The 12181-nt window shown below is 40.2% G+C and overlaps 1 protein-coding gene across 1 annotated transcript in view; it reads left to right on the top strand.

The window, feature by feature from the left end:
- The first annotated feature begins 291 nt into the window (after positions 1-291).
- LOC138982793 (rhotekin-like) overlaps positions 292-12181 on the top strand; it is a 93436-nt gene continuing 81546 nt past the window's right edge. Inside the window, exons 1-2 of the mRNA XM_070356138.1 lie at positions 292-433; positions 3819-4391. Coding sequence (XP_070212239.1) covers positions 296-433; positions 3819-4391 — 711 coding nt within the window. The 5' untranslated portion in view covers positions 292-295. The remainder of the gene's footprint in view (positions 434-3818; positions 4392-12181) is intronic.

The raw sequence follows: 12181 nt of genomic DNA, 5'->3' as shown, positions 1-12181 counted from the left end.
AGTCTGGGCACAGAAAAAACAAGTTAGCATAGCACAGCGCATGGCCCGACTTTAGTACAGTGTCTCATTTTATTAACAAACATTATCAAACTTGAATTTATATAATAGGGTATCCAACTTTTGCAAAAGATATACCAGCGAATAAATTAGTAAAATTAATCACACGGGGATGGGTTGTCAAAGTTGTGGACCAAATAAGCCAAATAGTGCGTGACTTGCAGAATTTTGGTAATAAGACAAAGATGGGGAGGTAACTCTTCTGCCCTATAACCACCATTTTTGAATCGGAATCAAAATGACTTCCGATCGGAAGCGGCACGTTCAACGTCAACTTCAACTGCTGGACGGTAGTGCAGGAAACATGGATTTTTCTTCTCCATCGGGATTCAGACAGAAAAGAAAACAGACTATCCATGGAGGGCAATTAAGCAAGGTAAGAATGTACAGCATTTTCTACCAGAGGTGAAGTTGAACATAAAGGATGGGGAGGCAAAACAACGTGAACTCAGGGTCGTGCTGTGTACATCATCACCGACTCCCCCCTAAGGTGTGCTTCTATCTCAGCAAACTAGTGTTTCATACCGAAATTATGATTAAGTGTAGCTTTTCTCACTTCTATTTTTGGTGTGGAAATGGAATACACAAGTTTTCAAGTGTCACGCATGCCTGCTGTTCGGATGAAAATCGGAAGCAAGGTTTGTTTACTTCTGCTCAAATGGTCATGGTTCAGTAACCCGTGGACAGAGCTTTCCACTGATCCAATATTTCCTTCAAAACTGGAATATACCTTATATTATTTATAAAGTGGTTGAAAGTTACATATATTCATAATCATTATATATAATATGGGTAATCTTGAACTTTAGCGTGTTAAATTCAATGATATTCATAGCTCAGAATCCAGTGACATTCTTGACTTATTTTTGATACAAGTCCATGTAAGCAAGCCAAAGAACATTTGTCATGAAATTAATTGACGGATTGAGCTCCAAACTTTTGCATAATTAATTAATTTGGTTGTTCAATCGACAAAAATGCACCGAAAATGGCGTACGTTGTCAACCATGGGACATCACTTACACGAAAGAGTTGTCTCCCTTGTTCGCTCATTCGGATAATTCCTTCTTTGACCCATGTAAACGAAATGCATTCGTACAGTTTATCGGAGTTCATTCCGTAACTTCAAAGGGATCTAAAATGACTTGTTATGATTACAAGTGCAGGTTCTACAAATTTGGAGACTTAAATGCCTCTGAATTATGAGCTATGAATTTAACACGCTAAAGTTCAAGATTACTGTAATATGTATGGCTGAATTTTTAGTGTATACAAAATAAGATGATTTGAATGTGTTGATAATTTAAATAACTTTTTTTTTTAATACAATTACAATTAAAAAAATAAACGGTGATTTTGAAATGAAAAAACCACTTTGGGCTTACGGTTACACTTGACAAATAAATTGGAACCGTGTGCATCTCAGTTGACTGTGAGTGTGAACCCTGCTTTAACATTGAAACTGAAAGATACTTAGTTTTAGTTTTACTGCTTTTATAGTTACTTTTAGTTTTAGACTAAAGACTAAAGTTTTGTTGTGAAGTTATTAGCCTCTGACACAGTCTGAGTCTGATACTATTGAAAGTGTCGTTGAAATGCTGAAAAGGGCAAACTTTTTAAATACTAGTTTGATTTTGCAACAATTTTAAAGTTTGTAATGTTGCCTAGTTAAATGTAAATAAGTTACGACTTACACTGCTAACAAGTTACAGTACATTTCTTTCAAAATCAAATGATATTAACAGCTATTGTGTTTTCAGCGTAGCCGATTGCTATGCTGAAAACACAATAGCGTTTATAATTCTGACATTATATTCTGTGTTAAAATCATGTTTTTGTCAGCAACAACTACCAGAATGGTCCATGTCGTTGATTGCAGACGACGGTTATAGTGCGCATATCCCTTTGCGCATGAAGCCACAGAAATCACCGAACATTGAAAAACCCACGGACATGTTTTACGGAGAAGACTCGAGATAACCGGATGTTTAGCATTACATCAACATGCTAGGAATCATATGACGTCATGACGTATAATGCTTGCCTACGTATATGTTCGAAAGTCTGACTTCTGTTGGGGATTTGCGTGATGAAGACTGGGGTAAATCTGTAGATGACAAGGATTGTCTCAGAAGAAACGACTAAATGTTTCAGACCGGTAACTTCATTTCAACATTGGACTATACCAAGGGTGTCGTTAGGCGTCGGACATCAGACATAGACCGATTAAAGGCTCAAATGTTCGATTCACATAGCCGCATGGCGGTCAGATATCCTATCGTTTTTCCTTTCGAGATACACACATTTTCAAAACGCGACCGAGCACTCTCGCGTACAGGTGCACTGAAGTTGTTCAGTGCGGATATTGCTTTTTCGGGAATTCCGAACCGTTTGTGACATGAGCTGTTTGGGTACACCCTTCTGCAGCACATTAAAGCTAGGAGTACGGGAGACAACTCCAACTGATTTCAAGTCTTAACGTCTGCTGTTGGTTTCAGTTCGAAACATTTTGAAGAAGCGCATTGAATTATGACACTGAAATAAAACTTAGGACTCCCAAAGATCGACAAAAGCTGAACACCTTTGTCTTTCAACGGCATCCTATGCTACGTTTGGGTCAAAACCAGGTGAAACCACGCCGAGCGTCATTCTTGAAAATGATAGTGCCAATGACAGTGTCGCCGCGAGAGTCGTACTAGGAGCATTGAAACTTCACTTAAAATTACAGTGTTGTTCGTCACACACAGTTCACAGATAGTGGGAACTTTAACCAATTTCGTATTAGCGTAATTATACATTTATCATACATTGTATAACATGTATGTTTTTTGTTGACATTGTTCAAAACCTGTTCCAATCTAAACCTAACCAAAAGGCTCATCAACTTTTTATTTAAAGCCCCAGTATGTCTCAAATGGTTTACAAAACGATTTAAATCTTCTAATGAAAAAAAGCAGTTCCAACCTTATGGAACACACTTGCAATAGCATTTAATCGTTTGAATTGCTATTTAGCTCGCGTAAACCACACACCAGATTTCGTGGTTTATCTAACCCCTGAGCCATCGTGAACCCGTGTGATCCATTTTCCTATTTTTCACAATTTAGTCGTCAGTTTGTGATTTCAATGCGACTGGCTGTATCTGCAATAGCACGTTATTGTGTACCTCTGATTTTAAAACGCAACAAACGGTTGCGAGTCACACGAACTTGTCGGCGGCGGCTGGCTTAAAAAAAAGCGAGCGCTAAGCAGGAAAATCGTCTGCTTTGAGACACGACCTTTCGTGACCCTGCTTCCGGGCTATCTTTTTTTAAACTTTCAAAACATCGAATTGTACTGATCTTGTCTTGATGAAAAAAGAAATCTTTTATGATTTAAGAATGTTTGTGTTACAAGCTGTCAATTTATTATTCAGATTTTAAAAGTTAGTTCTAGCGCCAAAACAAGGCGCCTGATTGTAGATCAGACGGTCCACGAAAACAAATTCTTTGAAAATGTCTCACTCTCGACGGAAAGCAGTCAGGATGTTCCTGTTCGGTGAGCGTTCAAATGGAAGGGTGTTTGAACTGTGTGTATAAGCCTGACAGTATCTGTGATGGTTTACGGAAGGCTTACTGTGCCTTTTAACATCTTTCACATTTTCAATGGGTTATGCTTTTTGGTCAGGCTATGTTTTCCAAAGTATGTAGTTTGTATGATTAAAAATACCATTACCAAATGTGTAAGCCTCTACAAACTCTTATTAGTTTAGTCTTTTGCAGACACCAAAACTGGAAGCAGAAGACAAAGAGCCCATGATGCCAGTCAGTGAACAGGATCCAGCATCACAATCTCCAGAGGGTCTGCTTTCCTTCGGACGGATGAAGGCATTCAGGCAATCACTAACTCTGAGAAGGAGGAAGCCAAAACTGAGCACTGAAGCAACGATGTCGTCAGATACTCAAACCCTGAGCAGAGCAGTCATGAAGAGAGAGATTCCTGCCTCAATGGCAGTGCTACACGGAACGCTCAAGGCAGATCTGAGACGAAAAGTTTCCGCAAAAGTTCTGCAGCACAAACTGGACAGACTACAGGACTACTCTCTGCCGGACAAAGTGGCCGTTTCTAATTTCGACTTGCTGCGTCTTATGAATCAAGAGAACATAGTCTGCACTGGGAAGAAGGAGGGAATGAAAGCAGATGAGGAGGAGGTTTGGGTGAGGAGAAGCACACCGCCTCGTAAAGCGGCAAGAAACGCTCTCATGTCCATTGCTTTGATGAACACGTCGAACAGTAGTCCGCAGACGTCCACTAGACAGGGACAGAAGCTGGCCAGAAAGGTACTCCAAAAGAAGGTAAGTCTAAGTTGTCACTCTAAGATTTTTTGCCAGTGCATAGTTATGCATAGATTTTCAGGGTTTTTTCTTTGGTCAAAATGTGTATTGACCTGTTTGCTGGGTCTTTGTTTTCATTTCTTTCCCATATCATCGTGCATGGTAACAAGGAAGAACTTTTTTTTTTAACTGGTTGCTCAAAAACAAGGGCGCGGTATGTGTTGGTCACAGTGTAAGGGACATAACTCTTGGTGTTCCCGGTTCTGTTGTAAAGATCAGTAAGCTCCCTTGCATTATTAGTGATCCTCTTGTCCTCGACAGTTTGACTGTCTCGGTGACTGTTTAGCAAAATAATTATGGAGACATCTTATGGCCAGCATAAAGTTTTAATAAAATGCATGTTAATCTTATCAATAAGTTGAATAAGGTGAATGTTACAACTCGACTAACCTGACAACTGATTGTCTTTGAAAAGAACACTGATAATCATTATCACCATTTATTCTGAAATCATTTGTATTTTTTATAATGTATTATTAATCTTTTTGTTTTGTTTAATATTTAAAAAACACCACCCCTCTCTCTTCCCCCCCCCCCCAAAAAAAAAAAAATTAAAAACCCCAAACAAACAACAACACCACAACACAACAACAACAAAAAGCAAACAAAAACAAGGAACTACATAAGCAAATGTATGACAGGAAAGAAACTTTGGATTGTTTGGGAAACCCTCAACACACGTTACCTCCATCATCTTCACTGCAGTCACCCCCTCAATGAAAAACTGTTGTCCTACCTACTTACCTACCCTATTTGTTTGGGGGGAGGAGGGAGGGGGGTGCTACTTTATTCTTAACCACAACTTGTTATTGTGCCAGGGACTTTTAGAAATTTTTTTTTTAATTAACATGAATATGTAGTGAACAGAGATCTATTTATCTTCCTTTGGGCAGAATTCCTCTTGTTAAACTTGTCATGGCACTCATTATAGTATGAAAAGTTGATCAAGTACATGCATGATTCTTTGTGAAGCACTTCCAGCCCAGGGTCTAATGTTGAACTTCTGTTTTCCCTCCTTTCAGGGATAAGACATAGATCTATAGATGCAAATCTTGATTTTGTTTCTTAATTTTATTTTTAAACTATCAAACCCATTTTTCCCATTCTCAGATCTCTAAGTGAAGGGTCCCCTGCGTCTGAATGGCTGTTCTTTTCTATGTGACAAATTGTCAGTACGAAATGTGAGGAATGTTTATATTGCCAATCAGTTTGCTACCCAACACCTCAAGTTTGAATGGGGCAAACGTTGCACACGTGCCACTGTTTGTAAGGCAAGTGCTAACGGTCCCTGTTGGTGTGTTTTGCTGGCGAGGTCAGTGTGTGTCACACCTTCTGTCTTTGCCCTGGACAGCTGGTGGTGTGGTGCAAGACAGATGTCTGTGGGCTGAATGGGCAAGCCCGTCTGTCGAAACCACAACTTGATTAGGCCAACAAAAAAAAAGGTCTGTTTACGGTAACATAGGGTGAAAAAATAGGGTCGGTAGGTCGGTTTTTTTTCCCCCCATTTTTTTTCCATTTTTTTTTTCTTTTTTTTTTTCTCCCCTCTCTATGATGTTTCACAGTTCATTTCTTCTCATCAATCCCTGTTTTTGCCCAACATAACTATAAACAGTACTTTGAGCTTACCTCCCTTCTGTCGTCTGCTGTTTGAGCGCAAACAGCTCTATTTTGGATGCGTTTTTTTTGTTTTTTTCAGACGATCCAAAAAAAAAGATTAGGGTCGGGCCTAAAAACTAGGGTCGGTTGGGTTACCGTAAACAGACCTTTTTTTTTTTTTTGCCAATACTGATGCCACAGTGGCCTTTGAAATGAAGCTGGGAAAGTGGACCTCTTCTGCTTGTTTGACTACAGTTTGCAGTGCAGTAACACCTCTGTTTTAACTTTGACAAGTTCCGGTAATGTGAGAAAACTAGGTCTTATAAAAGAGGACGTCTTTAAATGGAGGTATATTTTACAGGCATGGGAATTGTCCGCCAAAAGGCAAATTTCCGCCGAATTGTTTTTGTTCCGCCGAAAAACCAAAAGTGTCCGCCGAAAAAATAAATGGGGGAGGCAAAAATGGTTCTGAAAACTGAATTTAATGGCAAAGTCGGAGCTCAGATGACACCAAATTGCACAAGTTGGGTTCTTTGGAGAGCATGTCCCCGGACCCCCCTGGTGAGGCTAGGGGCATCGCGCCGTCGACTTTGATATAACTTACACATTTTCAGCCTTTTTTACTTTTTTCAATTCCCATGTCGATTTTAAGACCTTTTGAATAGAAAATCTTGGGCAGCAAGGTTTTAAAACGGAGGTTACACTTTACAATGCAGATCACAGATCAGTATTGGCGTTAACCGGCAATTACCGGTATTTTACCAGTTGAAACGACAAAATACTGGAACAAAATTGGCTGCCGGTATGACCTACCGGTTGATTTTTTTTTTTTTTTTTGTATTTGCCAAGCACATCATTGTGGGGCTTTTAATCATTAACATGCATCCGTCTACAATGCATCATCATTCATCCTTCAACATGTATATTAAATATGTGGCAAGTATGCAAGACATATATATATATACAACATTAGGACATAACCGACAGACGGACATATAACATACCGTTCGCCTACAAGTAAGGCCAGAGCATAACATAACATGCAGATTACAATACTGATAAAAAGAGAGAGAGAGAGAGAGAGAGAGAGAGAGAGAGAGAGAGAGAGAGAGAGAGAGAGAGAGAGAGAGAGAGAGAGAGAGAGGGGAGGGTAATGATGGTGGTGGTATCATTTATAATGTATAGTCTTAAGTAATAATACAAATAATAGATTCTTTTTGAAGTTCCACCCTACAAAAGTCACTAAAATACAAGACACCCCTACACCCATAAGATTGGACAGGGTGACAGACAGGTAAGAGGATAAGACAAGCAGACAGACATAAGACACCGGTTGATTTTTAGAACTACCAGGCTTTTTCTCGGACTGTTTAGTGTTTGGATTATAAAAATTTGCTTACCGGTTTAAAAAATATACTAGCCTCATCACTGCAGATATGCCTGTGACTGCAGATAGGTTCTTGCTTTTGTGACTACCCAAATTAAATTCTACTTTTGCAAGTTGAATTATATAATACTATTTTACACAGTGTTGACAACTTGGTACAAAAACTGAAAAAGTGTGTTCATGTTCGAACACTTCTAGTTCAGAGTGCAGCCTGAGAGGACAATATGTCAGTTGGACCTGGACAGAAAATATGAATAGGTCCTTTAAAAAAAAAGGGTCGGTCAGAAGAGCTCCTGATATGTCAAATCTACCGGCCAGGGATCACAACAGTGCGTCACATAAGGCACAAAAAAAAAAAAAATAGGTGTGGTTACGGTAACATAGCCAAAAAAAATAGGGTAGGGAGGTAGGCAATCACTTTTTTTTTTTTAAACTTTTTTTTCTAGTGTGTGCAAATTAAACCTACTTGACAGGGAAATAAGTGTGCGACTCGGGCGCTTTCGCTTTCATTGCGTTTTCTGCACTCGTTTACTTGTTTTTTTTGGTATTTTTTGACAAATGTAATAAAAAGTTATAGGGTCGGCCCCAAAAAATAGGGTAGGTCGGGTTACCCTAACCACACCTATTTTTTTTTAGGCCTAAAAAAAAAAAACAAGTATGCATCACTGAATCAGTGAATGTCCGGAGACCAAGGCCTGAGAAAAACACTGGATTAAGGTGTTCGGGGGAGGGGGAACGTACTTTAACGTACTTAGACCTAGAGAAAGTTGTGGGAAAAAAGGGACAAAGTACTTGAAAAAAGGCAGGTGAAGAGAAACTGTGACGATCAAATAAGAATTATAAGTAAACTAAGGTACGAGAAGAGCGGCGGGTTTTCAACAATATATATAATTTACACGTCTATTTAACCGAAACTCGAGGTTTATATAGGAAAGCATGCAAACTGAAAAAAAAAAAAAAAACGTTTTGAGAAAAACGAGAAAGGGATAGAAAAGACTTCTGTGGGTAGGGTAGGCTTGTGTACAATTCAACTGATGCACACACATGCACCTGCACACCCGAAGTTTTCCTTCCCTGATGCTGTGTAGCATGACGCATGCACCCCTCCACATTCAGCTACCCGCCACATTTGACACGACCTTTTGGGGTGGCAAACACAACACCGGGTGACATTAAAGATGCCACAAAGAATAAACTGCGTCAGAAGCGTTGGTAGGTTTACTTCTGTGGCCTCAGTCTGAGATATATATATATTGTGTTTGTGTGACGTCAAGCGAGGCCCCCCTCCCCCACCCACGCACTTACAAGAATCACTCCCTCACTTTAAAAACGCACAACAAAATTCTTCTTGTTTTTGCTTTCCGAATTTCCCTATAAATTAAAAAAAAAAAAAGTTATTTCCAGTTACACAGTTAATCTAATTTACTAAATGTGTACAAGAACTGAAGAAGTGTAATTCGACATGTAATGTTGTTAAAACTTAGGTCTCATGGTAATGCCATGCTATAAGTATAACGCGGCCTTTTTCTAACATGCGTGAGGATTTTTTCTCGCAATTTTGATAAAACTAAACATTTGTATTTCTAAAATAACGATATTGTTGATGAAGATGAAAGATCTGCACTAAAGTAGTAAAGACGTAACTGCTCGCACTGGACTTACCGCTTGCGCCGTCCACCCGGGTCATCCTCATCCTGATCACAGGAGGTTTTGAAGTGACTTAGAACATGCTGCCAAAGAAATAAGCAGCTGTTCCAGTCATTGATGACGATCAAGCCTGGAAGTAATTCCAACTACAGCTCTTCAAAAAGATATGGATGTGAGCGATTGCCGCACGGAAGAGCACGTGCAGTTCGGCATCTTTTTGTTGTGTGGTTTGTGACGAAAGAGACCTTTTTCCCTTGCTGCTCTGGTGCGCTGAGAGGGAGCCTGGAAGCTAAAGTATTGTACTGCTGGAAGTGTTTGTTCTTTTCTTTTCTGTGCTCTCTTTTTGCTTTTTGTACTCCCAGACCCGCCCAGACTCCTGTTTTCTGGGTCGTATACCCTTGTCTCGTTCCACGTCCCCTCCTCCACCCTGCCCTTCTTGTCTATATTTCATTTTCTCTGGCTTGTCTCAAAAAACCGGGTTCAGATTATTGCCAATGTGGCATCCGCTCTTGTATTGAAAACGTTGTCTGTGTACCCCCCCCCCCCCCCCCTCGACACACACTCAAAAAACACTGACAGGCATAATCTTCTCCGTGTGGGTCTGACGTGACCACACAATCAGTTCTTTTTCTGACCGGGTGATAGCCCAAATTTCCGTTATATTTTGGGACTGTTTCATAGTCTCAATGGGCATCGAAAATGAAAACAGGGATTACTCATTTTCTATTCCAAGCCATGAAGCCGCGAGGAAATAGACCTGTTATCAACTTCTTGGTATGTGTTAATGTCTGCGTTCTATTTGTGGCCCAGCAATTAACGCGATAACAATGTCTTCGGTCTGTGTCTGTGACTAATGCTAGCAATTAAACCGATACAGATGAACTGCTAGTGATCTCTCGGTACACAACATGCGCAGAAATGAGAGCCATTTTCGGCACACCTAGTGGCTAATTACTGTGTTCCACAAAGCTGAAAAATAAGTTGATCTTGACATGTTTCCAGATGGGTCTGTTAGTATTAACTCATTTTTGCCTTGCGTTCCATTCTTACAGACTGTATTTTCAAACACAGGATCAAACGCGCGCGTACACCCCCCCCCCCCCCCAACCCACCCCCTCAGACACACACACACACACACTCTCTCTCTCTCTCTCTCTCTCTTTCTGACGCATGGACAGACAGACCCCTCACGTAAGAGTCTAACACCAAACATAATTGGCAGTAAGCAAGCTCAGTCAAATCGTCCGACCGAAACACGACGTTGAATTAGTGCACGTATTTCCTTTCAGCAAAATGACAGTGTCAGTCGGCCTTTTCTTTGGCGCCAGAACCGTCACAGATTTGAGATTTACATTTGAACTGTTTGTGATCTTTGCCCTTTGAACTTCAATCACGCTGCACGGTGTCGCACATCTGGCACCGTCGCTCTCTTCCACAGGCGTTTGAAATTGATGTTTGTTTCTACGGATTATATTATTGCGATGTGATGCTAAGAGAAGGAAAACGCAGCAAATTGCAGTGTCGAGATGAGAGAGAGAGAGAGAGAGAGAGAGAGAGAGAGAGAGAGGTAGGTGAACAAATAGCCCAAAGTGTCCTGTCTTGTATTACTCAGTTTTAGTCATATATCTGTAATTCCATACAATTGAAGTCAAAACTAAACAATGTTGAAACATTTAGTCATAACTGGACTCAATGTAAAAAGCAGCAGAGCGTAGGACAACGGTCACCAGTTTATTAGACAAAAAAAAAAAAAAGGTGTGGTTACGGTAACATAGCCCCAAAAAATAGGGTAGGAAGGTAGGCAATCACTTTTTTTTTTGGTAACTTTTTTTTTCTAATGTGTACAAATTAAACCTACTTGACAGGGAAATAAGTGTGCGACTCGGGCGATTTCGCTTTCATTGCGTTTTCTGCACTCGGTTTTTGTTTTTTTTGTTTTTTGACAAATGTAATAAAAAGTTATAGGGTCGGCCCCTAAAAATAGGGTAGGTCGGGTTACCGTAACCACACCTATTTTTTTTTAGGCCTTAGAAAAGGGCAGCAATGAACCCATCAACAAACATGCTTTCAGCAAACACAAACAAATACACAGGAAATGGTTTGTCAAAGTGTTGACTTGGGTTTCATCATATGATCATAAGATATACTTCTGAATTGGATTGTTGGTCTTGGAAATAAAGAAAAAATGTGTTTCACGAAATGACGATGAGAGCAATGATTACTCGTACAGCAATCACCACACGTATACAACAGTTTTTTTAACGTTTTTTTTGTGTTTTTTTTCCTCAAGGCATATTCTTCCTTTAGAGACAAATATGTACAGCTAAGTGAACACAAACTTAGCGCGACCTATTTTTATGGTTTAAAAGACAAAAGTCACGCTTTGTCTCTATCTAACCCAAGCAATGTGTATCTTTCAAACAAAAATATATAAACAAAATTAAAAAAAAGATATATTCTGAAACCATACAAAGCTCATGCGGCAAAGAATGAGCATGTCCACACTGCAACCGGTACTAGACTGCATTGACAGATAATTACCCTTAGGGCGATTTTTTTTTGTGTGGTCCCCTCGTGGGTGACTGATTGCATCGTTTGTGCGGTGGTTATCTCATTACCTCTAGCTCTGTTTAACTAGACAGACCGCCAGTGGCTATTATTATCTGGGAGCGCACGATCAAATCTGACTTGATGCAATTATCCTTGAATTCATCCATTCAATAATTGCAGACGACACAGATCCAGCTTTCAACGTTTTGCTGGTAGTAATTTACATTCAGAGCTGACTCATTTGACTTTGACGCACTACGTTATCGTGCGTATCGTTGGGACTCTTTTCAGACTGTAGTCGTCAGCTTAGTCTGGTGAAAGCGGAATCTCACGTGTGTGTGTGTGTGTGTGTGTGTGTTATTCAGTTAGGTAATGTTCCATAATATTTCGATGAAATAAAGACACTAGCACTTAAAATCACACGATGCGTGGTCACAAAGTGTTATGACTAAGTTATGCCGCGGATTTCAACCACCCAGACTCTTGGGACTCTCTAAAATTCCGCTTGGGGGGGGGGGGGGGGGGGGGGGGGGGGGGGGGGGGGGGGGGGGGGGGGGGGGGGGGGGGGGGG

This window comes from Littorina saxatilis, linkage group LG12 (genome assembly GCF_037325665.1).
Source record: "Littorina saxatilis isolate snail1 linkage group LG12, US_GU_Lsax_2.0, whole genome shotgun sequence".
NCBI classification, from domain to species: domain Eukaryota; kingdom Metazoa; phylum Mollusca; class Gastropoda; order Littorinimorpha; family Littorinidae; genus Littorina; species Littorina saxatilis.
This window is presented reverse-complemented; position numbering and strand designations above follow the sequence as displayed.